At 47.2% G+C, this 27621-nt stretch overlaps 1 protein-coding gene across 1 annotated transcript in view; it reads left to right on the forward strand.

Moving 5' to 3' along the window:
- LRRC75A (leucine rich repeat containing 75A) overlaps window positions 1-27621 on the forward strand; it is a 98723-nt gene that overhangs the window by 23553 nt on the left and 47549 nt on the right. Inside the window, exon 2 of the mRNA XM_074890549.1 lies at window positions 11228-11356. Within this exon, the coding sequence (XP_074746650.1) occupies window positions 11228-11356 (129 nt within the window). The remainder of the gene's footprint in view (window positions 1-11227; window positions 11357-27621) is intronic.

The following is a 27621-nucleotide window of genomic DNA, read 5'->3' on the forward strand; positions in this document are numbered from 1 at the left end:
TGTTGTTCATCAGGAGACCTACACAGACCTCCTCCTGAAATCTCTCATGGTGGCGGCTACTATTGGAAACAGGAGATGGGGCTCAAGTGGGCCAAGACAATAAATCCTGCTTTCCTGCTAACCAGAGGCTGGTTCAACAGAATTAATGCCAGAGCCAAGCAGCTCATGCCATGTTGTGTTAATCTGTGAAGGGAGGGCAACTTGGAGAAAGTGGCTGAATTAGAGCAGGGAAGAGTTAGAGGTGAGGTCTCCCATTCTCTCATTTTTTCTGTTAGAAAAGAGGGTGGTCCCCAGTGCAGGGGCAGATAAGGCTGGCTTTCCTAAGGCTTATCTTGATGGTCTATCACATCAACCAAACCTAAGCTCTAGGAATATCCAGCTTCTCCCAGTGTCCTCCTTGAGCTAGGCAACCCTGACAGCAGCTGTGGACCATCTGGCCCAGCTTGCAGACAGTCTGTCCTCCTGTCCATCCATCTGCTGCCATATGGGGTGTACCAGCCAAGTCCTGGTCCTTCCCTTACTGGGGCCCCTTCCTTCCCCTGACACTGGTTCCCCAAAACTTACAGGGCCTTAATTGCCTTTGAGATTTTTGCCCTTTTCTCATAGTTTAATGAGTCTGGCTGACACACAGTTACCTGGGGAAGGGCAGAGAGGTGGAAGGGTAGGCAGACAGCACAGTCGCTCAAGCACTGTTGCCTGTTTGATACATTATCAAGGTTGGGCCATGTGTGTCAAGATTTTTTGGACTCTCTTTTTAGCATATCCCCTAGCAGAGATATTTGCAGGGATGTGTAAAGCAAGGGTGTTTGGCTTGTTACTGTTAATGAAATTCAATACATGCAGGTGGGGGGATAAGCAGCAGATTGCACGAAGTGCTTGTAGACTCGGTGTTGCTCCAAGAACTCTCATCAATTGTAGCATGTGCAGGAAGACTCGTCTGTAATTTCAAACAGGGAAAGGTGTGTGAGTGCAAATGCTGCTCTCGCATCGGGAATCGTTCACTTACCGTATGCCCAGGCACTAGGGCGCTTCTAACAGACAGTGGAAATTATGAAGACGGGTGATTCCTCCCCATCTGACAATGTCATCTATTTGGAAATCTCTTCCGCTTTCCTTCAAGGATCTCAGTTCTGCCTTTTTTTCTGTTCCCATAAATACTTATAATAAAGATGTGTGTGTGTGTGTATTTAGTGCATGTGAACACAACATGGTACAATATCTGCATGCATAAATAAAAGTCTTCAGTGCCCATAAGGCATCTACCGTCACCTTCCAAGGACAAGAGTTGTTTGAGCTCCTGGTTACCTCCCACAAAACAGTGCAGGCTTAAAGCAAAACTTAAAAATGTAGTTAGTATTGATGAGGGATCAGCTGCAAAGCAGTTGGAGCTGTTCTTTGGCTGGAAGAGTGGATATGAAAGCCATGCAGAGTTCTGTGCTTGCTGTGCTGGAATACAAAGGTAAGAACAGTACAAGTGGGTTTTTCCTGCTCCAGTTGCCTAAACATTGAATGTCTAGGATTAGTTAATTAGAGGGGCTTTTCTTGGCAGATAACTGATAGAGACAGCCACATCCAGAGACTGACTCAGCCCAGTTGCTTTAGAATAGGATGAATCACCATCTTCATATGAATTGACAGTAGACTGAGCTTAGGTGACAAGTCTGGATCCTTACCTGACAGGAGATGAGATGCATCCGGTCCTGTAAGTCCATTTTCCAGCAGAGATCTCAGACACTTTTGCAAGAGAAAATAAGCATTTTTTTGCATGTGGAGTGGCAGGGAGAAGAGGTGCCGTTAGGAGCTGGCAGCAGTGTGGTCAAGGCTGGGGCTGGTACGTAGCCTTCATCCTGGGGATGAGCCACTGACCTGTGCTGGGGCAGGAGTCCAGGTGCAACCCCTACTGCATTTAATAGTGAAAGGTACTAGTCAGAGCAAAAGGAATGATAAATTGAGGTTCTGCTTCTGACCTGTGGTTTGGACATTCCAGTCGGCATCTGGGTTGCTCTAGCAAGCTCTTTTAGCAGACACATGGGAAGGGAAATGGCAAATGCTTGATTAAACTTGTCATATTTCCTTTTAATGCTTCACTGCGGAGTTGTTAATGGGAGTTCCAGCAGCAAGAGCAGAGTTAATAGGGTGGGTGTCTTGCAGGATTGATGCATTAACCTTTTTCTTTGGATTTTAGCCATGTGATGTGGTGGGCTCTGGGTAGAGTTGGCTAGCACGAGGCGAGTAGGCCATGAGAGTGGCCTTTTGGTGTTTGCACTCAGCTGTCAGCAAACCAGAGAGACCAATGTGTTTGCTCACAGCCTTCTCCACATCTTGCCCTTAGACCTGCAGCTTTTTCTGCCCTCAACTTTCCTTTTTAGGAGGAAGACCTTGGGGGATTGCTCTCTTTGGGAGCATTTTGGTGCACTTTGGAGGCTCTTGCACCTTAGGGCTGAGACTGGGTGGGGTGCATTGCTGGGAAGTTGCTGCTGTCACCAATCTGTCTGGGGAGCAGGAGGAGGAAGTAACAAGTCCCACCAGAAGCCATCTGGTGCAGGCTCTGTGTGGCCAGCAGGTTCCTGGCTTGGGGCTGGAGCCTCAGATGGGTGCACTGGGTTGGATGGGAAACTGGGATGAGGACAGCTCCTGCTGGTTTAGAAGGGATGTGTGAACAGTATTTTGTGAGCTTAAGATGAATACTTGTGTTAAAGGCAGTGATGGATCTCAACTGTTTGAATTGTTCAAAGCAAATCCTGGAGTCACCTTCCCCAAATAGTGTTTCTAAGCTTTTCGTATACTGGGAACCCATTAGATCTGTAAATCAAGATGGGATGGGTAGCTGAGGCTATCTGTTCTCTTTAAATATCCTCAGGTACTTTCCTGAAGAAGCCTGTTAGCTGTGGTCTGGCCAAACTCCAATTGGGGGGATTGCATTTGCCTCACAGTTTAAAATAAACGCAACACGTTCTTCTGCAAATCTCTTATTTGCAGTTGTTTATTATCTGGATGGCAGCATCATATCTCTGCCCATTAATCCATCTTTCTGAGTTTCTATAATTTGAGAGTCCTGGAGGGGGTTCAAGCTGCCACCATTTATTATTGGAGTCAATCTGCCAGGGAAATGTTTACTTCCTCCGTGAAACATAGACTCTCTTATCTAACTGCACCCTCACTTGAGGCTTGAATGAGCAATCGTTGGTTCCAAACAGATATTAACTCCGTTAAACGGAAAATATCCCACATATTTAAACTCCATTTTTGCACCATTCTGGTGGATTAGACATAGAAATTTGCAGTAGCAATTGCTGGTTGGTTTGGAGGTTCCCAGGGTGCATTCTGCGATGCCCCATCCAGACATACTGTCCCATCACTGGCTGTCCAGTCACAGCCGATCCATGAGTGGCTGCTAAACGCTGTCTGCCTCCTTTGAAGGTGCAAACGTGGGCATCTTTGCATTTCTGAGATCTGGTTTTTCCCCAAACCTGTTGGAATTACCTTTCAGATGCTTTACTCCTCCCTTAACCCATGAAATTGGTTCCTGGGTTGAAAAGCTGGTTGGGGAAGAGCAGGAGGAGATGGATGGACAGCATGACTATTTCAGCCCTGTTTCTTTAGGATACCCAGTTAAGAATTAAGCTGTTTATAGCACGTGAAAAACACCTTATTGCAATGTATAAACGCATGGTTTATAGGGCATGTACGCAGATGATTGGAGCTGTTGGGCTGCAATAAATGCACCAGGCAGATAATCTTTTGAGCAATGCACTTCCACATTGCTTGGTCTTATCTCATAGGAAAGTAAAGCAGCACCAGACTTATTAGCTGTGAAGCAAATGCCAAAAGGCTCATCATGTGCAAAACAGGTGGAGGCTGGTTCTAGACGCTGTGGCCAGCCATGGCTAATTGCAGCTGGCAAATCCATAAATACCAAGTTTTACGGTGGCTTACTGACCTCATAAGTCAACCAGACATCGGAGGATTTGTGATGCAGTCAAACATCCTAAGGATCAAAGGCAAGACATTTTTTTTACTTGTTTTCAAGGGGGCACTTCACAAGGTATGGGGATTGAGCAGCTAAATATGTCCTCCATCAAGAAAAACAACCCCGTAGCCTTTGAGCAACCCACACTGTGCTCGCTGTTGAGTCACATCTCACATGCCTGTCTCTCTGAGCTGACCTTACTCACTGCATTGCTAATGCTCACCTCATGATATCATTTTTCCCAGATAAGTTGCTGCAGATGATTGATTGCACACAATATTAATCCTTCTCTTCCTTCATGCCTGATCCTTCTTTATAATGCCAACCTCTCCGCTTGGAAATTCGTTATGTTGCCCTGGCTATTAGTGGAGATATGAAGCAGTTTTGGAAGAGGTGCTGGCCAAAATAGCAGCTATCAGGATATTTATGAGCAGCTGTGATTGCCGGAGCTCGGGGTGGTATTTTACACAGTAACCTCATTTGGGCAGCTGGTAACTGCATTCGCTCTGTGTTAATGAAAGCAGCAACAGCGTAACCTGCTTTATTGTATGACTTCTCACGTGGACCTGCTGAATTTTCCTCTAATTGCAATTCAATTTGCAGTGATAAATAGCTTAATAAGCGAAAATGGGCTTGACTTCTGTTGTTTATGGCTCCTTATGGCTTAGGGGAGTGTTACACGATGCTGCATCTCATGGAAACACAACTTGGAGCTTCAAAAGCCGGCTGCTCAACTGTTAGCTGTTGTCGTGCTGTGTTTTTTGACAGGCATCAGAAGGGGAATAACAAGTTGTTTTACCCAGCACTAGGGAAAGATGAGCTGGGGGTACAGTTCCCAAATGCCTTGCATTTATTTTTCCTTTTTCACTGGGAAAATGGCATTGCTTGGCTAGTGTTGGCCTGGGGAAGTCAGTGATGAACTCTTAGTTTGTGCTGGTTTTTGGGTGAAAGGGGTGTTTATGTGGTGGTTGCTTGCAAAAGGGACTCAGGTTGAAGAGAGCATCTAGCACAGCCTCAGGTCTGCAGGGCAGCAGGACTGACCATGCCTGGGCTCTCACCTGGCTTGGTGTTTTTCCAAAATAATTTGGTTCTCTTATGCGTTTCATGGCTGTGGCTGGGAAGTTTCCATTGCTGGCTGCCATGGAGGGAGGCATTATGTTTTGCTGCTGGACCTCTTTGATTTAAATTTCCAATTCCTTCACAGTTTGTTTGGTTTTGATTGGTTTTATCTGGGTTTTTTTGTTTTTTTTTTTTAATCTAATAGCTTTGTATTGCTACATTTGCAGAAGACTCCTTCTGTGGAGGCTGAATGCAACTAGTTGGTGGCAGGAAGCTTTCCTTCCAGTGGGTAAGCCGAGTACTGACAAGTGGTTTGGCTGTCTCTCAGCATCCTAAAACTGGCAACAAATCAGATAAATTGCAGGAAGGTCATGGATGACAGCAGGGAGGATGTGCAGCAAAATGAATTGAGCGAGACTCTTGCTTTTCTGTTCAGCCCCAAAGAGATCTCCTCTCCCTACTCCTTAGTCTTGCCTCGCAAAGCAAGACTTTAGCTGATGTGCTCAGTAAGGGACACAGTTTGGTAAGACAGACTTGGGGGCAGCAGCTCAAGTTGCAGGGAGCTGCCTAACGTCAGGGTTGGCAGCTTCTTCCCTGGTGTTTTTTGATCCGCTCGCAGCCTTTGGGTTGCTTTCCGTCACTTCTGCATTCCTGACTTTCTCTGTTTTCTGTCACTAATCCCAAATCCTGCTCAAGTTGGGCATTAGCGCTGGCTGCCTCACATGGGCAGACATGCTGCTCTGAAATGTCCACTTGGCCTCCTCCTGCCAGCGCCCATGGGGATGTCAGGACTCGAGGTGACTCAGGGATGTAGATGTTCCCCTTCTCCTGATGCACAGGCTCAAACCTTCCCAAACCATCTCAGCACTGTGCATGGTTTTGGGTCCACACTGGAAAAACACCCCTCCAGCCTACACCAAGAAAGCTGTGGTCTTGCCTGGGTCATAAATACCATCGTTTTAAACGCTTATACCCTACTTATTGGAAGTTGCACTTGCTATCCAGGTAAAGATCCCCTGGGAAAAGGGAACATGCTGAAAAAAGCCCCAAGTGACTCCAGCCAGATGCTGGGCGTTTTCTCCAAAGCTAGTGATTTGTGATTTGCTGCTGACAGCATGAACTGGTGTTAAGTTATTAAATTGCAGATGAGCTCATCACTTGGCCTTGAACAAGTTTCAGCCTTGAGTGGCTTTAAAATATTACATGTGGTGGAAAAGAGACAATGCTGGTGTGGCAGAGAGATTTAGGGAGCAGCTGAGAAAGACATCTGTGCATAAAAAGTGTGTACCAGGGGGGAGGAGGGAATACTTTGTGTGAAAAATGTAAGCTCTCCCAGGAGAGAAGAGGAGAAATTCTCTGATTTATTGGTTCTACATTTTAATTTTAGCTTAAGAGAAAGTTGTCAGAGTTTTGAGATGCTTAAAGAGAAGTGGCAAGATGCTAAGCCTGGTTTGATCCTCAAAGATCCCAGTGTGTTGAGAGCTGCGTGTGCAGGATTACTTTTACCAAGCCCCCAGACTGGCTCCTTCGGTAGCGTGTGGTGTTTGCCAGCGATGCCGTGTGACCATGTGCCAAATTCAGCTCTTACTTCATGTTTGCTTAATCCTAATGTTAAGCTTCACCTGACTGAGAAGCTAACAGCCACACTGCTGTTAGGAGAGGTGTTTCTCTCCCTGAAGGAGTGGGAGTTTCCTTTGGGGATCTCCCTGCCCTACATTATCTGCAAAATTTCTATGTCTCCCTTTTTTCCCCTCTTGCAAAGGAGCCCGAGCTCCTGAACCCACCTGGTTCTGCGCAGTTGCCTGTGGATCCATGCGGTGCCAAAATACATGAGGAGGAAGATGGTCTTGAACAAAGGAATTATTTTTTCCAGCCTAATTGAAGCCAACCATGCCAGCGCAGCCTTGGTGGGCTGGCCTGGCCGTCACCATGCTGCTCCTGGGGGGCACAGTGCACACCCTCATCTTAACTCTAGATCTCGATGCTGAGATTAATTTTTTTTAAGTGCCGACTTGGCAGAAGCTGTGGGATAGATCATAAACTGGTTCAGTCTCTTTATTTTTCAAACTAGATATGTTTGCAATCAGTGGGCATGTTGGCCAGTTGGGTTTTGTGGCCAGCTGGATTTGTTGTTTTGGGACTTTTTTGGTGCTCTCGGCAAGGGAGAACAGCCTCACATGTGTGGTGTTTTAACTGTCTCAGCTCTTTTTTACCCAATGGCGTGTTTGCAGTCAAAGCGTCAGCAATGCTGGTGTTAACTCAGTCAGTGCTGTGGTGATGCCCCTAAAAATAACGAGAAAACCAGGAAGCTGAAGACTTGCTACCTCGTTTGTGGCATGAGCTGTAATTGCACACAGTGCGAGATCCCTCTGGCTGCTACAGCCAGTGTCTGAAGGCAGAATATGTGGGGGTTTTTTAAGTGAAGGTGTGTCTGAAGTCACAGAGCATCATCACCTACATTGGGGCCAGAGAATCTCTGAGCAAAGGACAGGCTCCAATTTATTGCAGGGCATCAAGGTGTTACTGGCTTGGATTTGCTGTATTAAAATGCTGTGGGCAGGAGAAAGGGAACTTTTTCATGTAAATTATTAATAAATTGCATGTGTGGCTGTCAATAATGAGCTGAAAACTGTGACCCTGGAGCAGCCAAGCTCGGAGGCATCAGCTGAAGGAATGAAGGCTGTCTTGGGGTGTTTTTCACACACACCTAAGCTGATCGAATTGCAGAGTGTTGCCAGGACTTGGGGACTGTCCCCACCCTCAGCCACACATTTCTGTCCCTATCTGTGTCCTGGGTCTGACAGGGATCATGGATTTCTGATAGTTGAAGCTCCTGAATTGTATTTCTGTTTTTCTGCCTGGTCTTCATCCATGTGTACATGTACAACAGATGTACATGTACACAGATCTCCGATCTGTGATTATCTGTCAGTCAGAGAGGGACCTGGGGTTGTTGATTGACAGCCAGCTAAATATGAGCCAGCAGGGTGCCCAGGTGGCCAAGAAGGCCAATGGCATCCTGGCTTGTATCAGCACTAGCGTGGCCAGCAGGGACAGGGAAGTGATCTTGCTCCTGTACTCGGCACTGGTGAGGCCGCACCTCGATGATTGTGTTGTTTTGGGCCCCTCACTACAAAAAGGACATTGAATTACTGGAGCGTGTCCAGAGAAGGGCAACGGAGCTGGTGCAGGGTCTGGAGCACAGGTGTGATGGGGAGCGGCTGAGGGAACTGGGGGGGTTTAGTCTGGAGAAGAGGAGGCTGAGGGGAGACCTCGTCGCCCTCTACAACTCCCTGAAAGGAGGGTGCAGAGAGCTGGGGATGAGCCTCTTTAACCAAGTAATGAGTGATAGGACAAGAGGTAAGGGCCTCAAGTTGCACCAGGGAAGATTGAGACTGGATATTAGGAAGTATTTCTTTCCAGAAGGGGTTGTTGGGCATTGGAATGGGCTGCCCAGGGCGGGGGTGGAGTCCCCATCCCTGGAGGTGTTTAAGAGTCGGGTTGACATAGCGCTTAGGGATATGGTGTAGTTGGGAACTGTCAATGTTAGGCTAATGGTTGGACTGGATGATCTTCAAGGTCTTTTCCAACCTAGACAATTGTGTGATTCTGTGAAAGCTACTTTCTTATTGCCACGTTGAATTTTGATTTCCCACAACAGCAGCTATGTCCAACCCTACTGCACTTCTATTTGTTAGGGCAAAAGCTGCATTTATACTGTGAGGGCTGGGAGCTGTGGTGCTTTGGCTGTAGCACATATTTGAGATTGACAGCTTCTCAAATTTGCAGGGCTTAACATCTCACTGAGCTGCTCTGCTCAGCCCTGTAAGGGAGATAATGCCTTCCTTTTAAATGCATTGTTCCTAAATGTAAGTACTTGCGGTTGTGGGTGACAAGCGCAATTTGCATTTGTGAGATGCTCTAACTTCCTCTACATGGCAAGTTCTGCAGAAGTGCAAAATATTCAATAAATAACAAGTTAGTAGTCAAAACTACTGCCTTTTGTAGGATGATGGTGAATAATATTGTCCCAACCCTGTGTGGTGTGTCTGACACTTTTCAGGTTTTTTTAATTGAGTCATTTAGCCAGACTGAGACTCCGACATGGCCAAGTAGACCTTCCTATTACTGGCACCTTATAAATAACTTTTATGTTTCACTTTCCCCAGCTCCACATGACAGCACCCTCTGTCCTTGGGGTCCCCTCCTGTATTTCATCCCTGTAGCTGGTTGGTTTTCCCTAAGAAGAGGACCAGAGCACCAAATGCTTTCCCCTTTATGCTTTTTTCTTGCGTTGCTCGTTCCTTTTTCACCTGAAACTTGCATCTCATTTTTGCAGCTCGGCTCTTTTCAGCCTCAAATTCTTTGTAGAACTGGACCAGTTTGGTTTGCTGGCACTATGATTAATCCCTGGGAGCGCTGCCATTAGACTGGGCAGCAGGCCTTTTCACCCCCCAGAGACATATGTTTTCAAACATCATGAAACTCTTCATGCCAGATGCCACCAGCTATGTGGGAGGACTTGGCATTTGATGCTGTTGTGGACAAGTCTCTATCTCCAGTGTGGCTGTTCTTGGGGGTCAGGAGTAATTGCCTCAATGCTAGTGGAGATACAGATATGAGGATTTCATCATTGCCTGATTTTTCATGGATAGTTGAAATGATTCCTCATTTGTGCTGTGTTTTGGTTCAAGAAGCAGGAATAGACACTCAGAGCTGGACCATCCCACCAACTTACAGACCCAGCTCCCATTGCCAGTGAGGACTTGAAGGACCAGTGGTTGTGGCTTCCTATGCAAGTGTTTGCACTGGATCAATGCTGGTGGTCAGTTCTTCCTTACCAAGTAACATCTCCACTCTTCAGTGGTGGCTGTCAAACAACTGTTTCCATGTTGTTTCGGTAGTGTAGGGGCTCTACCTCACCAAAATGCATGGCAGGGTGACAGGCAGGTCTCAGCGTGGGTATGTCCCTGCCCACTGAGTCTTGTAGAGGTCATCTGGAAAGTAAATGCCTTGGTGTAGGTGTGGTGGTGTCTTGGCTATGGGAAGGTGGATGCATTACCCAAAGGAGAGATGAATTTCCTGAAATGCAGTAGGACCCATGGGTCTTCATTTTGCTAAATCCCATCCATGCCAAGTAGAGGAGGCTGCTTCTGGGCTTTACTCTTCAAAAGCGAAAGCAGACCTTTGAAGAGAAATACAAACCATCTTATTCCTGTCAAAAATAAAAGGCAAAAGGGAAGTGACTTGCTCAAGCTCACCCATTAAGGCAGGGCTGGAAAATGAGCTGGCTCTCCTGGAGCTCCAGTGTTGGAGGGGACCTGTGAGGTGCATCTCCTTGATGGACTGGCTCTAGCCATGGCTGGTGAACCTTGCTGCATCGTGCCTTCATCTGAGAGAAGTGCTGTCCTCTCCCCTGATCGGCTGCTGCTGAGAAACAAAACATAGCGTAGATAAAATACTTGAATTAAAAGGAGTACACTATATATAACCCTTCCCCTCCTCGTCCCTGTGCACTAACATATTTCGTATAATGGTGAGTTCTCTGCCAAAATTCCTCAAATTATTATGTCTAAGGATTGCAAATCATAGAAAATAGTCTTGGAGGGGACCTCAGGAGGTCTGATCCATCCCTAGGGCAAGATCAGCTTGATCTGAACTGTTCCTGACACATCCTTGTCCAGTCTCCAATGGCAGAACCTCCACCCCTTCCCCAGGCAATCTAGTCCAGCACTTTGCTTTTCCCACACACCCCCAATTTATCCTCCTGTTTCTATTGCTGCAATTTTAGGCTCATTCTTTCCTCCCTATGCACAGCAGACCCAGAAGCACATCTGTGCTATATTTATTCTCCAATTCCAGTTTCACGCCGATTGAGTGGTCATGTTCTCTGGAGTCATCTTTGATTTTACCTTGTTGCAAGCACACTGTTCGCCCGGTGGATTTATGGCTTGTGAGTGGCATGAGGGTGTTCATCCTGCAGCCCCAACGCCTCTTTTCGGAGCAGATAAAGCACAGGAGTGCAGCTTTCCCCAGGGTCACGTGCTTATGTGTCCCTTCCTTGTGTGGGTGGTGGTGGGGATCATTTTCTTCTTGGCTTCTTCATGGGAACCACCAATGTGGGCTAATTTTAAGATCCATGCTAGCACTGGCTTTTGTAGCACATCTAATATTGTTCCTTTACCCTGTTTTCTGCAGGATTTAGGAATGGAGTCAACCTCCCTGGATGATGTTCTCTATCGATATGCCAGCTTTCGAAACCTGGTGGATCCAATCACTCATGACTTGATCATCAGCCTTGCTAGATACATCCACTGCCCCAAACCGGTAGGTACCATGGTCTCATCACAGCTCCATAACTGTGCTGGCTTGGGAAACCGCTCTGCTGGGAGCATGGAACTTCTCCCTGAATGCCAGAGAAAAAGCCTCCTGATTACTGCTGTGGTTGTGTGTCTTTGGACCAAGAGGACCAGCTTGGAGATTGTGGTTTGATTGCACAGTATTGGGCTTTCCAGCTGACCAAGTGACATTTGCCTAATATCAGTACTTTGGGTGTTAACACCTTGTTTTGCAAATTATTTCTGCTTTCTGCCACTTCATGTTTTTACGTTGAAGACCTTACCCCATCAGAAACACTTTCTGCCTCACAAGGATAACACACCATTCCTCGCCCTTGTGCAATATTTATCATGGCCCCAAATGACGAGAGAGTCCTTGGCTATGCCTTCAAGGCCAGGTTTCTAAAAAAGCGCAGCCTCTGTGGGCTACTCTTTGGGCTCTGACATGAGCAGGTTTCTCTGTGAGTGCAGCCCCAGGCAGATGTGGGCTTTTAAAACTCTTGGCCCCATTTGCTCACTGGTGGCTGTAGCAGCATAAGGGCTTTTGAAAATCCCAGGCTGGCTCCCTCCATTCCATGGTAAATGTGGCTTTGCATGGTGGCCACTGGTTGTTTGGATTATTAAGGTTTCTTTCCCCAGGCTTTCTTTTAAATAAGCAATATTGTCGGTATCTGATTCACAGAGCAGCACAGGCTTAGAAAGGTGTGAAATGTCTGAGCTCTCAAAACACACTGGATAAGGAGGAAGAGGGGTAAGAGGGAAGACCAAAATTTACCGGACAGCGATCGCAGGAGATGTAGGTGGCATCAGATCTCTGAGGATTTTTGATCTTTTAGTCCTCCTGTGCTGCAGTTCCCTACCTGTAATTTTGGAAGGATGGCACAACTGCTAAATCAATGTGATGTGTCCTGGCACTACAGTCATGGTGTCATGTCATGCACCAAAGATGAATTGGTTGCAAACATCTGAGATGTGCACCTTTCAAAGGAGATACCTTTCTTCTGCAAAGCATCATGCAGGCTGTAGGGCAAGGGGGAGCTCTCTCAACTCCTCTTGAAATTCCTAGGAATGGGCTTCCTCCTAAAGAGACATTTCTATCTGTGTTTCATCTTGTTCTGGTACAGGTCAGAGTGTGGCCGGGGAGCTGAAGGCTCATCTATTATGGTTGTGTTTTTCTTCTCCCCTACACATTGCTTGTCAGGAATTAAAGTCACATTTAAAACAAATGGTGTGAATTGTAGGAAGAGGCTGAGTGATGTTTTCCAGTAAGCCCAAAGGAGGGTTTGCAGAGCTTCCTGGTGGGATGTCTCCATCTTAACAACTTCCTTGGGAGTGTGGGAGCTGCGTGGCTTCCCTGAACTTGCTGCCTGGAACCAATAAGCTACTAAAAAGTTCACTTTGAGCAAAAAGGAAGCCCTTCTACCCCCATAACCTGCATTTGGCTCTGGTCATGCTTGCAGATGTGATGGAGCTCTGTTTGAGGGCAACCAGGAACAACCTCCCAAGAATCTCCTTCCTTGTCCTCCAAACCCTTCCCATGCCTTTTTGTCCCTGGGAAAGAGCTGCCTGGAGCAGCACCATGGCATCAATCATCCAGATTCATTGCAGCATGTAAGACTTTGTACATTGACGTAACCTGGAGCAGGGAGGAGAGGTGCAAATGGCCCAGGGCGGGTGTGTACCTGATGTTTGTGGGTCCATTCCCTGTGATACAGAGGGGTGCAGCCCTTTCTGCAGCCTTCCTGAAGGGCAGCACCACCAATGTTCCAGCAATGTCTTGGGGGGGACATCTGAGCAAGACCCAGCTCCTGTTGGGGATCACATGGTGAACCCCAGATATTTTTCAGGTGTTCCTGAAGGGGATGTGTATATCTTCCAGCAGGTCCCAGCGAGCTCATCAGGGTGCTGAATTTCTGCCAAGAGTACACTTGTTGCGCTCTGTATCCTTGGATTTTGTTGGAGGGGGTTGTTGTTTGTTTATTTTTTCCTCCTGGAGACAGCAAACTCAGAGCTAGCTCATCTGTTCTCATCTCTGCTGCTGAACTGCAAGGCATTTACCCATGTCATGCCTCCTTTTGACTTGCATGTGGCATTTTTAACCTCTTCTTGGGAAGGGATCATCCATAGGTGTGATGGGGCACGGGTCCAAGCTGGGACCTGCAGGCATCGCTCTCCTGTACTTACTGCTAATAATGGGTCTTTAATTTCCTGTAAGAGTGTATGAAGGGAGAGTCATTCATTGCTGCTTCTTGTCGATGTTTTACTTAATAATAGCCTCCACCAGTATTTAAAAATGAGGGAAATTGCTTTTTTGAAATATTTGAAGATTTCTTTAATTTTGCTGAGGAAAAGCCAAGGTGATGCTTGGGGTGTGTCTGCCTGGGCTATGGTGTGAAACTGGCTCTGGAAGTGCTTCATAAAACTCTCTACACTCAATAAACCACGTTGGGAAGGGTGGAGCGGGTGCAGCAGCGTGCAGACATGGCTCAGGGGCAGCAGGGACCCAAATCTCCATCTCCAGACCAAGGATGGATGTCCCATATCCTACAGCGTGAGCTCAAGATACAGACACATCCCAGTGCTGCATAGCTAAACCTGTGTGAGAATACCGATATATCCCTTTCCCTTTTCTTATGGAGAACAAGATCCTTTCCTCTCTCCTCCCCCATGGGGCAATGAGATGGGAAACTGGAGAAACCTATTTTGACAGGCATGTTTCCAGGCAGAGAGGCCCTGTTCCCCCACTGAGGTTACCCTTTTCCAAAGCATCGTGACTAAGCTGGTTTCTCCTCCACATTTTACCCTGGGAGACTAATGGTGAGCTGTGGCCAAGTGTGTGCTCTGCGCTCCTCGTAAAAATAACCTGAGGCCACTCATGCAACAGCGAATTGCTCTGCTGCTGAATACCTGCTTTCGCATGTCTCCCTGCACGTTTCTTTTGGCACTAAGTGCTGTGAAGGAATTAGTGCCAGTGTAAGCATAGAGATGCAAACTCCTAGTACTGAATCATGGGCTCCTAGCAGACCGTGGTGGTAAAACGTGCAATAGCAAACCCAAATAAATCCAGCACTGAGGCTCTTCTGCACGAGCTGCCGCTCGTTGGACGCACTTGGTCCTCTTCCCCTCCTTTGCACAGCTCGGGGTTTGCACCACGCCGTGCAGTTGCTTTGGTGCCTGAGCAAGGGACAGCTTCTCTGGGGCAGTGGTCCCTTACAAGGCGGCTGTGGCAAATGCTGGCAGGTGGCAAGTGTTCGCAAGAGAGCGGTGACAGCTGTATTAATGCAGCAAAGAAAACATCACCATATTCTGCTGTGCAGCGAGGCGCTCCACCAGAGACCCACAGGGGCTCACAGACAGTTGCTAAGCCCTGGAGCATCCCTGGGAGATTGATGGGTGTTGCCTTGGAGAGGAAAGCAGGGACTGTGCAGTTGACAAGTCCAACAACAGCAGGACTGTGCTGCAGCTCCTAGTCCATGACAGCCTTTCTTGGGCTTTGGGTGCCACTGACTGTGCTTTAAACCCTCTTTTTATTGGCACCTCAGGATTCTGGATGAAAAGTAATTTCATGCCAGTGTCTAGTGGTGGTTTTCTGAGATGCTGATTTTTTTCATGTCCCCAGAAACTTGCATGTCTTAGTCACCTGGGTTATTTTCCAGCATCCAGTCCTCTTTACCCCCAGACCTCTTTCCCTCCCTGCAGCTTCTTTGACAGAGACTTGGGGGCAGCGTACGAGAGCAGGAGAAAGCTCAGGGCCAGGAGTGTTGCAGAAGTGTTGGCTTTTACTCTGCCTGCTGAAGGTATGCCATTGCATCCCATGGCATGAATATACATGAATATGTAGGTTGAGGCAGCTGTGAACTTGCCCACATCCATACAGAGGTGGAACAGATGGGGCTGACCCAGCTGACTTTGGTCCCTATTTACCTGCTCTATGAAATACATGTCTGCTCAGGGTTATGGGGTCTTGCTTTCCTCCTCCCTTCTGGAGAGAGCACTTCCCTGGCTTTCTGTACGTTGCTTTTTTTCACTCAGCCTCTATTTATACCACCCTTAGCTTAAAGGTGACCCCTTGGTCTCTCCTCTGAGCTAAAATAAAAGTTGAATCGTTTTTCCGAGCTCTGGGTAAACACATCCTGGTCTGTATGGCCAGAAAAAAGTTGGCCTGGGCTCTCCAACGTGGCTGTGGCTCAGCACAGTTCGGTGGATGCTTATTCCAGCAAGTAAATTCAAACCAGCAGCAAGGCAAAAAATTTAACTTGTGCTGGAGCAGCCTGGAGTGCTTTGAATGAGCCCGCGTGCGGAAATTGTTTTGGGTGAGCTTTCATATGGACGTCAGGGTATATTGTGTAAAGGCTGGATCGTGTGTCTCCAGACCCCACTGAGATCCCAGCCTTCCCTAAGGCGCTTGTTTTCAGGTGACTTTTACTAAAGGAGCCAAGTGAAAACTCTTTTCCAGATCACTTGGAAGTCAGGGTTTGGATTTGTTCCCATCCTTATGTGAATGAACCTGGGTGTCTTGAATACCCCTTCCTTGAGGGACTGGGACATGCCTGCAGCACGACCCCACAGCGTCTCCAGAAATGCTGATGGAGCCATGAGAGAGCATCTGCCCAGCTCTAGCTGTGGCTTGCTGGGCTTTCAGATCGAATAAATGCTGCCGTTGCATGTGAACATTGTGTTGAGTGTTGGTTGTAGGTGTTGCACTCTGTATTTATCACCTTGTGCAGCTATTGTGAACCTTTGGAGTTTATTATGCCTTAGAAGAGGCAGTTGTGCAGCAAGTTTTCCAATGTCAGTTCAAGGGGGTGTTTGCATAGGATCAAAGACATTTGAACAAGTGTTTTCTTCCCCATGGCCATGACCTTGGGGCAGTCTTTTATCTTCCTGCCTCTCTCCAGCCCCATGGAAAGGGGCCAGGCGAGTCCCTCAGCAAGCGGCTCCGCTCTGGGCACGGCTCACAGCTGCCCCTTTCCAAAACGGGGTGCCAGGGTAAGGAGGGAGTTGGTGCTACTGGTGCTCTTGGACCCTGAGGTGATGTCTGTCGGTCCAGGGTTGCCTTGTGAACAGGGAAAGGGAAAAAAATGATTTGGCAAATCCGCATGGCGTGGGACTGAGCTGCCCCGATGCCCTGTATCTTTCCTGCAGCCGCTCAGGTTTCCAGTGGGAGTCATTCCAGGCAAAGGAGCTGAAAACACAAACACGTAAGGAGCAAAGGGCCCCCATAAAAAATTCACAGCTCCTTTTGCCAGCAGGAATAGCTGGCCATAAACTATTGGAAAATTAAACCGGTTTATTTTTTCCACAGACCAAAGCCACATGTATGGATGACTGATGACCATGATAGGGAGTGAGTCAGGCTTTCCTCCAGCTTGAGGACTTGTTGAACGTGGGATAAGTGCTGAGCAGAGCCGGGGGAGAGGAGAAAGTGAAGCCTTGGGCAAAGGCTGCTTTTTTTCCCTTGCAACTTTGGGATGTTTGATTGCACCAGCTTTTACTGTCCTGGGGACGTACTGTAGAAGCTCTTCCAACCCCTGAAGGCTGCCCAGAGTAAATGCAAAATGAGATTTTGGCTTTGCTGATCCCTATCCTGCTGCTTTCTGTGGAGAAAGGCTTTTCTGCTGGTTGGTGGCCGCAGAAGGGCTGGCAGAACAGCTTAGCAAAACCCCATCCCAAAGTCCAGCTTTGCCTGTCCATTCTCCTGTTGGTGCCTGCACCTCTAAGGGTGCAGCTCCACTAAGACGACAGGTGAAAGATGCAACCCTGTTTGCAGGTAGGGTGCTAGATACGGGCAAACATCTTGGTGTGGAAGCTGTGTACAGCAGATAACGTGATCCTCAGCTTCCCCACCAAAATTCATAGTGTTTCAAGATATATGGTGACAGCAATGTGTCAGGGAGGGCATTTAAAAACTCTTCTAAGCAATTGATGTAGCTGGAGAGGTGACGTGCTGGGACTGGAAGCAAAATGGATTTTTTCCATGTAGCTCTGGATAGAGTGAAGATCTATTTTCTTGTTCGCTTCTGTGTCATTTGAGAAATATATGCTTAGCTGGCTCAGATGTCTTTTCCTGCATGAGCTCTAAATTGATCAGGTTTGCCGTATGGGTTTGATTACATGAATTGTCACCCATGAAAACAAGAAAGTATAGAAAGAAAAAGTGGTGATTGTGACTCGGATGAAATAATCTATTTCTAACCCTTCTTCAGCCCCGTGGTGTAAGGTTTTAACTTCTAAATTTTGTTGGGTTTTTTATGCTCTTCATTTTTAAACTGTGTTATTTCTGATGGAGTTGCATTGAAGCTTAAAATGAGCATTTTCCCTCTTATTTACTATCCAGTGTGCTGTGGCATGTGGCTAAAACTGTATTAATAAACTCAGTTTATACAGGACAAATATAATCAGGATACTGTGACTGCCAGCTCAGTGCATTTATTCCCAAACCAAGCACATAATCCACTCCTCCACCATCCATGTTATTATTTGATCTTGAATTCAAATTATCATTCCAAGTTTCTGACATCACATTTATTTTTACAGCAGTATGAGCTGAAATTATAGGTATGAAGTGATGACACATTGAGGGACACTCAGGCACAGTCTGTCGGGTGAGCTTGTCAGCCTTAACGAGTTTCTTACCTTTCCCTTTTGCTATTAGATGTGCAAGGAAAATGCGTCTCACACATCTTGCAAAGCTCTCAGATTCCAGGTGCAAAGTGCTACAAGAGCACTAAGTATTATTTGTTCTTTGCTGTAAGAAACATCATAAAAGGAAGCTGATTATGAATGAAAACCCTCTAATACCTGATATAAAAGCAAAGGGGATGATGGGGATTCAGCTAAGTCAATTGTATTCTGTATTGATGGCCCCCTTTTTTTTTTTTCTTTTTTTTTGCTGGTCTTGCTCCAAGTGTGAAGATCACTCTTTATGGGTATTGAAGACATCTGCAATACATTAAAATATCCAGCAGTATGAAACAGGCTGCGAAGCTCAGACCCCACTAACGACAGCTCTGGTTCTTTCGTAACTTCATTGTGTCGTGCCCTCTGCTCATCTTTTCTTTGCAAAAAGTGAGATGTTCTCTAAAGCCCTTGTGTGTGAACTAAAGCTGAGTAGAGTGCCTTGGAAACAGGGGAAAATTGCACTTCACAGGTTTTTTAAAATACTAAGGCTAAAAGGGAATAATGGTGAGGTCTAGATGGGCTGTGATGGTATCACTGCTGTCAAATTATTGGTTTCGTATGTGAAGCAGGACTGCAGAGGGACAGGGGCTGAGCCCTGCCTCTGCCTCCCTGTCCAAACCCCGTGTGATATGAGGAAGCCCTTGCTGTCCTTGTCCCTCCCTGCCTGATGAATTTGCTCCCCAGCACTCAGCCTGTTTGCACATGGGGATGTTGAGCAATTAATCACACTCTGATCTGTGGCACTGTTCTGCTAGCATCTATTTTTCTTTTTAAAAAAATACATGTCGCCAACATCAGCGAGGAAGTGGCAGGATGCAACCCTTTATTTAAGCACGCTTCGTGGTGTAGGAATCCAGGGAGAGTGTTCCTCTCCTTTTAAAAAAACCCACATTAAAATGTCAGGTAGATTATCTATATTTCAAGCAATAGCAACGTATAATGGATGCTGAATCTGTATTTCCCCACAGCATGAGTATCACAGCTGTAGGACCAATTGGCCTCTGTTGGTGCAAGACACTAATTTTTTGTTAGAGGCATGTGTGTGTAGGGCTTGTTTGCCCTTAATGCCTGGGCTGCTTTGTTTTCCCCTCTCTGAGGCAGTGTGTGATGGGGTAACCCCCCTTTCTGGCTAACTAGTGTCTCCCTTGGATACCTGGACTAATTTATGAAAATTATAGCCTATTTATGAAAATTAGGTATCTCTTTACAGACTTTTATACCAGTTGTGTCTCTGAGGGAAATTCAGCTTGTGATGGGAGTTATGTCTGTTCGGTGCAGAAGGGGTAGGCGTGGGGGAGCAGCCTGGGGAAGACCACCTGGCACACCCTGTTATCAGTGACATAAAAACTTCCCTTGGATTAAAAAGTATTGAAGTTTTTTATGGGTTTGGGCTAAGGCATGGCAGCGTGTGCAGCTCTTACTGCAGTGTGGAGAGACAAAGAAGCCTTTCTCACGTTCCCAGCTATCTAACTGATACCATGTCGGGGTCAGTGAATAGAGAATCTGTGATTTGAAAGTCTCTGAAATGCTGCAGCAGAATTTGGGATGAAAGAGGCTGTATAAACACAAATGGATATTGGATGAGCTGAATGAGGCTTTTCAAAAAAGAAAAAAAAAAAAAAGTCCAGTGAGGCCAGGATGACTTTTATCAAACTTTTATCTTTTTATCTCTTTTGGGTTGTTTAAACCCAAACTCTCAATGCCGGCTGGCAGAATTGCCGCGCCCCTCACTCAGTTCCCATAATAATAAGATGACCTTTCCTAACCACTGCATAGCCATCTGCAAACCCTCCTAAATGCCACAGGGTAGATTTTTGTCAGCTTGGAGATGGATTTTACAATGCCTTCAAAATGTCAGGTGCCACGCGAGCCGGCAAGTGAAGTGCGAAGCACTGCGTGCACAGCTTCCCCTCTTCTGCCAAGCAGTCGAGAGCATCTTGGGTGCCACCAGTTGTCAGTGATGGGCATCATCACACAGGTCGGAGCCAGAGCAGAAGATTAAGAAAAAGAACCAGGAGCAGGAAAAGATATCTCACGGTGGCCCTATTTTTTCTCAAAAGGCAGCAGTTGTCAAGCACCTGAAGTAAACTTAAGAGCTGAAACCAAAGCAGAAGAGAAGGGAGAAGGGGGCAGGTCAGCACAAGTATTTTAATGCCAAAAAGAGGAGGAATAATTCCATGGCTGCATTTTGGAAGGATCTACCAATTCCTAACAGTGGGTCAGTTGTTTCTTCCCCACCTCCTTTTTTCTCTTCCCAATTTCTTCTCCTCTAGAGAAAAAAACCCACAGAAGATGACATAGACCCCCCAGTGCCTCTGCTCTTGGCTCTGCCATTGAGGCTCCATGGCTGGACAGAGAAGATGTTCCCCTCACCTTGTTTCTTGGTGGCCTCCCCTTCATGGTGGGCAAGAAAAAGAGCCATAAGGGGTGCTCTGCTGTTGGTCGTGATGATCAAAGCTCACTATAGTGTTGGTGAAGGCTCTTGGAGAAGGGTCTAATGTTTGTCCTGTGGCAGCACCTGAGGCTCAGCAGCTCTGCTTTGACATAAAAGAAAAAATGCATTTTCACACGAGGTGCTTGGAGGGTTCAGGTTGTCTTCTGGAAAATAGTCTTTCCTCACCTCACACTTGCCCATCTACACCACCTCCTGTGAAGCCAGATCTTACCTGCCTTTTCTGTAGACCCTCAAGTCAATATAAGCAATGGTTGTCAGCTGCATGCTCTGCTCCACTTCCTGCAGACTGATATCAGCTTTCCAGGAGGGTTGTCAGAGGCAGCAGTTTTTGGTCTCCGGATGAAAGTGCTCTGAAATTTCAGAAAAGTCAGTTTGTTAATACACAGGAAGGGTTTGCTGCTCCGCCCTGTCTATGTGATAGAGCATAACAAGACTGCAAGTGCCTGAATGTGAAGAGCATCTGAACTGAGTCCCTGGTCTCTTACTCAATGCATTGCTCTCCTCCAAAACATGTCACCAAAGCAGCATGTCAAAGAACCACTCACATGCAATCCACGCCAGAAAAACAATTTGTGTCAAGCAGTCTTTGTCCCTTGCTCCCAGAAAATCACAAGATGGGGAATATAACTCGGAAAAACTGTGATGAAGAAGGATGAACAACTGAAGAAAGCATTTGCTGAGCTTCTTTCACTAGAGTTGGCAAGCTTGTGGACTATTTTGTGAACAATGCAATATGCTGCTTAGTAATTCAAATAAATGCTTGCAGCCTTAATGGGTCCCGCTGGTGTGCATGGCTATTTACCACTGTTCAGGCTCAGTGTCATGTTGATCTTGCTCCTGGCAGAAGAGTTTGCCTCAGCCTGGATGCTGCTGGTGCCATGTGAATGCAGACAACCTGGCTGAGCCTTCCCATGGGGCTAAAGCAGAGTCTGTGGGTGACGCTGTAGTTGCCCTAATTAACTTTGAATCTTTTCTAAGGACCCTTCTGGCATGGCTCTGGCAGTCAAGAGTTGTGTGTCATTGCACAGAAATACTGGTCAAAGGCAAGTTCCCATCCCCATCCTGAGCTGAGCATCCAGGACTGCCCGGCCCTGCCACACACTTCACCTGCAGCCTCTCCAATAATGGCGAGTAAGTGTCCCCGAGGGAAATGACGGCTGAAGGAACAGGTACCTCATTAAACAGTAACAACATATTTTATTGATGTTTTCTGATGGTAATTGACGTTTGAGTTCAGCTCATTTAGCTTTTAATCAGAACATAATTTACTGCAAAGGAAGGAAGCGTATTGATTCCCTGCCTCCTGGTGGGAGCGTTATTTATTTGCCTGGAGCACTGAAGAGTGTGCGGTGGGGACCCCTCCCACAGTGTGGCTGGAGGGAAGAGCTGGGTGACTTGGGCACTTGGATGGGTATTTTAATATCTGTTTCCAAACTAACTCACAGGTGTATGAATACTAAGCTAGCAAATGGTCTGCTGGCAATGTGGATTTGCAGAAATGAGTGGTTTAATAAGGAGAGTTTGAAGGTTTTAATAAGGAGGGGTTTCCTCTCTGTTGATAGGCCACTGCTGATGGCTGAGGAATTGCCCAGCCATGGATTATGGTTGACTCGGTTCAGGCAGAAGAGTCCTGCTCACCGTTTGTCAAGATGAGTGAAAGAAGCTGTAAGAGATACTATGACCCATTCTCAGCTATTCTGGGGCTGGAAGCAACTGGTACGTCCATTTTTCAACCCTGACCACCAAAGGCAGGGTCAGTGCCCAGGGCACGTTTTGGTTAGCCCTGTTGCATCCCGGTGCGACTGCTGCTCTCCAGCAAAGCAGGGGCAGTTCCCCAGCATCTGGAGGAAGGGATGGAGATGGTGGCATGTCCAGAGTCTGCAGAAGGGCAGAGAAGAGAGCCCTGCCAAGGAGCACATGGAGCTTAGCTAGCAAGGGCTCAGCAGAACTGAGTGATGTAGGTATGGGGTCCTATGTGATGGTGTCCCAAATCCTGACTTTGCCCCATGCAATGGACTTGAAGAAAATCCATTGGTTTCCATATACCCAAATTTCAGCTTCTTTGCTGGGTGCCATAGTCAGCCTTTGCAGTTGAGAAGTACTGAGTACCTGTGATGCTTCAGGGTGAGCCGAAAGCATTTGAGGATAAAACACTGTTACTACCAAGCAGCTCTCCATGCTAGTTCTTCAAGTCCTGTATGAAGAAGAGGAAGAACATTTTATCAGCATTTCACAGTAGGAGAAAGTGATACCTGGAGTTGGGAGGGGCTGTACACAACCCTGTGCTCATCGGGACTGAACCAAAACACCTCTGGGCCTTGGAAGGCTCGCATTTCCAGCACTCATCCTGGAATCTGAAGTTACTCGTGTTTAGCCCATCTGCAGCATCACAGCTGTCTTGACATATGCTTCAGGCTATTTCTTGGAGCAAGGAGAATTTTTGCCCTTTGCTGCTGATCTCCAAGCTCTTGCCTTTGCAGCCCCCAGCACAGAGTCGCCTCGCCAAGGCAGCTCTGCAGCCCCTTGGGGGTTTGACTGTGCCAGGTCTCTGAGGTGCTTTCACCCAGCCATTCAGAGGAGATGTGTGATGAGCAGCATTGCAGATTTGGGGTGGCTCAGGGCCCTGTGGCATGCTGATGAGGTGAGAGGAGCCCCTCTCTCTAGTTCACTCCACGTGTACGATATGTCCTCCTTCCCCAGGGAATCGCCAGATAATTGCTCCTTCCAGAGGGGATGCAGCTGAGCTGTCTCTGTAGGGCAAAAAGTAATAAAGAAATGCAAAGAGCTGAGTTCTCGCAGATAGGGAACTTGCCAGCAGGATTTTCAGCAATTGCTCTTCATAGATGGCAGGGACTGTGATTTCTGGCCAAAGTCCAGCAAGCGATTATCTCACAGTTTGGGGTATTTGGAGATTTGGGTAAGAGCTTTATCCCACCCTTTCCATCTTCAAAGAGTTTTGCAATCATTAGGTAATTTGCTAATCCTTCAGATTTCTCTGTCACTTCCAATTTTCTCCTTTCCATCCAGCTTTCCAGGAAATCCCCAGTACAGCTCTCGTGTCTGCGTTCGTAGTTTCACATCCGCTTGGAGCACTTGATGAAGTGGCCCTGCTCCCTCAAGCCTCCGTGCATCCCAGAGCTGTTGCTGGGAGAGCTTGGCTGGAGCGCAGCCACTGCTGTTAGCTGCTGCTTTGTTACTGTGATCTTATCTTTTTTTCTTTAAAAAAAAGAATTCCCAGTTCTCTTGTGCCTACAAGGGCCCCACAGCGGTTAATGAGCTGAAGGCGAGCGTTGCTCTGAGGGTTATGCCCTTGCCCTGGGATTCAGGTTTCTGTGCCTGCCTGCAGTGGGGAGCAATGAGAACTGATGCGAGGGGTTGCTGCCACCCCTTCCCAGGCTCTTGTGCACGTCACGAGACTCCCAGGGCTTGTGGCGAGGGGCTGAGAGCCCCTATGGAATGACATAAATATTTGCAGTGGTATCCTGGGGACACTCCTGCTCTCCTCCAACAGCAATAACAGACTGGACTGGGGTTTGCTTCCCGTGGGATCTGGTGTGGTGCAGCTGAGACACAGGCTCCATAGGAGACTTGTTGGGCTGGGAAAGTCTCTACGCAATGTCCTACATCTGGGACATAAATAACCAAATCATCTACTTCTGGTTTAACCCTGGGGGGAGAGGGGTACAAAGAACGGCAAGCAGTTCCTGTACTTAGCAGCAAAAGCAGGTGTTGGGCTCCGACCTGCAGTTCCCAATGGGATGCCCCCTGAGAAACTCTGGCTCCTGCAGAGAGCGTGGATGGGCAGGGTCTGGCTGAAAAGCCATGTTTACTCAGGGCAGGATGGTGGCAGGCATCACAGACGCTGTGCAAAGCTCCATGCACCCATCACTCTGCAGTATGTGTCTCCATCCTGTGTGTGTCACCTCCCGGCAGGGTCTGGGAGCCTGAAAAGCAAATAGAGGAGCCCCCCTGGAGACACAGTGCTTGCTGCAGCCTGAGGCCACACGGGCAAGTAGAGACATCAGGTCTGTAGGTGAGGGACGATCCTGTTTGCCAAAACATGGGGAAACTTTGCCTGCAAACTCTTGAGCAGTGACAGTGAGTGATGGGGAGCAGCTGAACCCTACTGGGGAGGAGCTGCCCAGGGACTCTGCATCCCCTAAGGCTCTGAAATCAGTCCTCCCTGTCTGTGTGTGTAGGAGGAAGGCGAGTGCCATCATCCACTGAATACACTGACTTCAGCAGACGTTAGAGGTTGGCACCTCTGACCCCTCTTCCCATTTTTAGTCCTGTCAGTGCAGCACCTCGCGTGTTTTTCTGTCTTTGCTGTTCTACACCAGGTGTAATGATTAACTCATGAGTTTGTTGTTTGCTGAGATATTTCCAGGGTAATGAATGATTTTTAGCTGCTTGCTTTGTTTTACGATAACTGCCTGTGTCTATCAGAAGGATACAGATGCATTTGTCATTAAAAGGATGATCCAGTGACCCTTCCAGGAATGAACACTGGCACCTAAACGGCCTTCCCATTAGTGACTTCGTTTATAGTGCTGAAGTGGGTCCAATTTATTTGGCTGAGGATGTGTCTGTCAGGAGCATGTGTTGGAGTGGTGATGCTCAAAACCCTCCTCCACAGTCACGGTTTTACTGTGCACATCTGAACTGAGGATGGAGTCAGTGGCATTAGGCAATGCAGCTATGGGTGCAAAGCAGCATGCAGATCCCTTGCCGTTCCCCACATCGTTTTGACTCCTGCTCATTTATCCTCTGCTGTGGAAGCTAAGCTGGGTACCCTCCAGTAGCTTGCTCAAAAGATTTTTGTATTATTTTTTGCAATTTCCCTTTATCTTACATGTTCTCCTCAGGGCTATCTATCACCTTGAATTTTATTGCCTTCTTTAATTGCTTCTCTGAAGTCCAAGTGTAATATTACTCCAGGATCCTTTTGAATAACTTCCTGAGTTGCTGCGATCCCATTCATCTTGTACTTCTGGCTCTCTTGATAAGCCCTATTGTACATTGCTTTTCATTTCAGTGTGTCAACACTGAATCTAATGTATGGCACTTTGGCCTTTCGTCAAAGCAGATGGTGAGCACTGCATCTAGCGGGGCCTGAGCTGCAAAATTGGTTCCCATTTCTTTGTTTCTACAAATTTCCTCTTTCAATGTTCTGCTACTGCTGTAGCTTCACCAGCTCCTAATTTGGGCTAGTTCAAGGCAGGGTTTAATTGCTGGGGTCCTTGGTAGTGTGTGATTGTCCTAGTGCTCCGCACTGTGTCGGGATGCCCAGTGTGTCCGGTGTAGATGTCCTCAGCCACGGCTTTCCCAGGTTTGGCAGTGGCTTTGTGGTGTCAGGCCAGTCCAGAGCTTGACTAGCCTGGCTGGTTGTTGTAGGAGTTGAATAGGAGCAAATCCTTTCTGAGAGCAAAAGAATTAACCTGGTGCTCAGTCCCTTGCTGGTCATCTTAGGGAGGTCAACATCCACTCCCATCTCTGCAACCAGCATGTGATGGCAAGATGGAGCGATCTCATGCCTTTTTTGTTTGGGCCGTGTTGGGGAGAGGGCTTGCACCATTGATTGATCTGCCTGGAAGCAGAGGGTTTGGGGTTTTTTGAACCATCAAGTTAATGCATGTGCCACACTCAATGGCTGTTTGGTTAACTTGATCAAAACCAGTTGCTCCTTTTGGACCAAGGAGTTAATGGGATCTTCTGGAGACTGGCTGCAGTCAGCGTGGTGAGGAGCAATGGGTCAGGCAGTTACCCTCAGCTTGAGAGCCTGGTTATCCCTGGGGGCAGGCCCAGAAGTCCCCAGGTTGAGGCCACTTATGGTTTGCACCAGTTGCTGACTTTCTCCCTCATTGAGTTTTATGTTGCTGTCGACCAGGACTCCACAAAACGTTAATTTTGCTGTGCTTGCTGCCAGAGCTGATGCTGTCTGCCCTGGCGCAGAGTACCTGCCATCTGCTAAGGGACACCTTCAGCCACTGCTCCTGCCAGTGTATCAGGCTGCTTTAATACAGTGGTGAAGACCAGAAGTGCTGCTTAAGCTACATGCTCTCAGCCCAGGGCTTGCAGCTAATCATGGCCACAACCTTCAATTAGTCTTACGCAAAAGCATTTTCAGTTTGGGGGCATGTTGTGCAGTAGCTGGGGCTGTCATTCCTGTTTCTGTGTACCTGGCCTGATCACTGCAGGCCTGGGCATGGGGTTTGAAATTATACTGGATGGTTTTGTTGCTGGGTTTGGGTTTTGCCAGGTAATAGAATGAGTTTTCTGATCAAGAACACTGATGAGAAGTGACTGCTCTTCTCAGTTCTTGCAAGATCTTCAGAATGCTCCTTCCTGTACAAAAGGGTTGCTGCTGGATGGGAAGTTTTACTTTCTGATAGGCTTGATGGAAGACTGGTCCTTCTCCTTCTCAAAAAAAAAAAGCCATCTTTTTCTTTGCCTTTTATTTATGCTACTTTAGATAGCTGCTTTTACCTCTGCCCTTCTTTAAGAGGGAATTTTTGATGGTAAAGCCTATATTCTAGAAAACCAGAAGGAAGGGAGGAGGGTTTCCAGTATGAACAACATTACTTATCCAAACAGCATCTGGAGCTGCTTGGTGGGTTTGCATTGTCTCTGTGCAACTTTTATGTCTATGCATTTCTACTTCTGTGTATCTTTTAACATACTTTCAGTAGAATTTCCCACAAACCACTTCCTAATATTTGAGATAGTTATATATGAAAATACCACTACATAGAGTGATTTGAAATAAGATATAGTACCTTATTTGATGCTAGGCTTTGACCATCTGTAAGGCCTCCTGAGGTCCTGTGGACCCGCAGTAGTCGTTGTAAAATGCAACATTGCAGAACAGAAGTGAGAGATTTGTCCAAGGTGGAAATGCTCCTCTCCTGGCAGAGAGCCTCCAAGAAAGGGAGCTGGCTGTACATGGTAACTGGACAGCCCTGCGAGGGTCTTGCTGGCTGTTCTCAGGTCCATGACCCAAATCCTGCACCCCATGGACCCAGCTCCACTACCAAGTGCCCTTCCACAGTGGGAAATCAGGAGCTGCTTTGTTTTTTTGTCTTTTCAAACCTCCTGCAGCTCCATGGATAGATGGAGAG

The sequence above is a fragment of the Strix uralensis genome, chromosome 20, assembly GCF_047716275.1.
Source record: "Strix uralensis isolate ZFMK-TIS-50842 chromosome 20, bStrUra1, whole genome shotgun sequence".
Lineage (NCBI taxonomy): Eukaryota > Metazoa > Chordata > Aves > Strigiformes > Strigidae > Strix > Strix uralensis.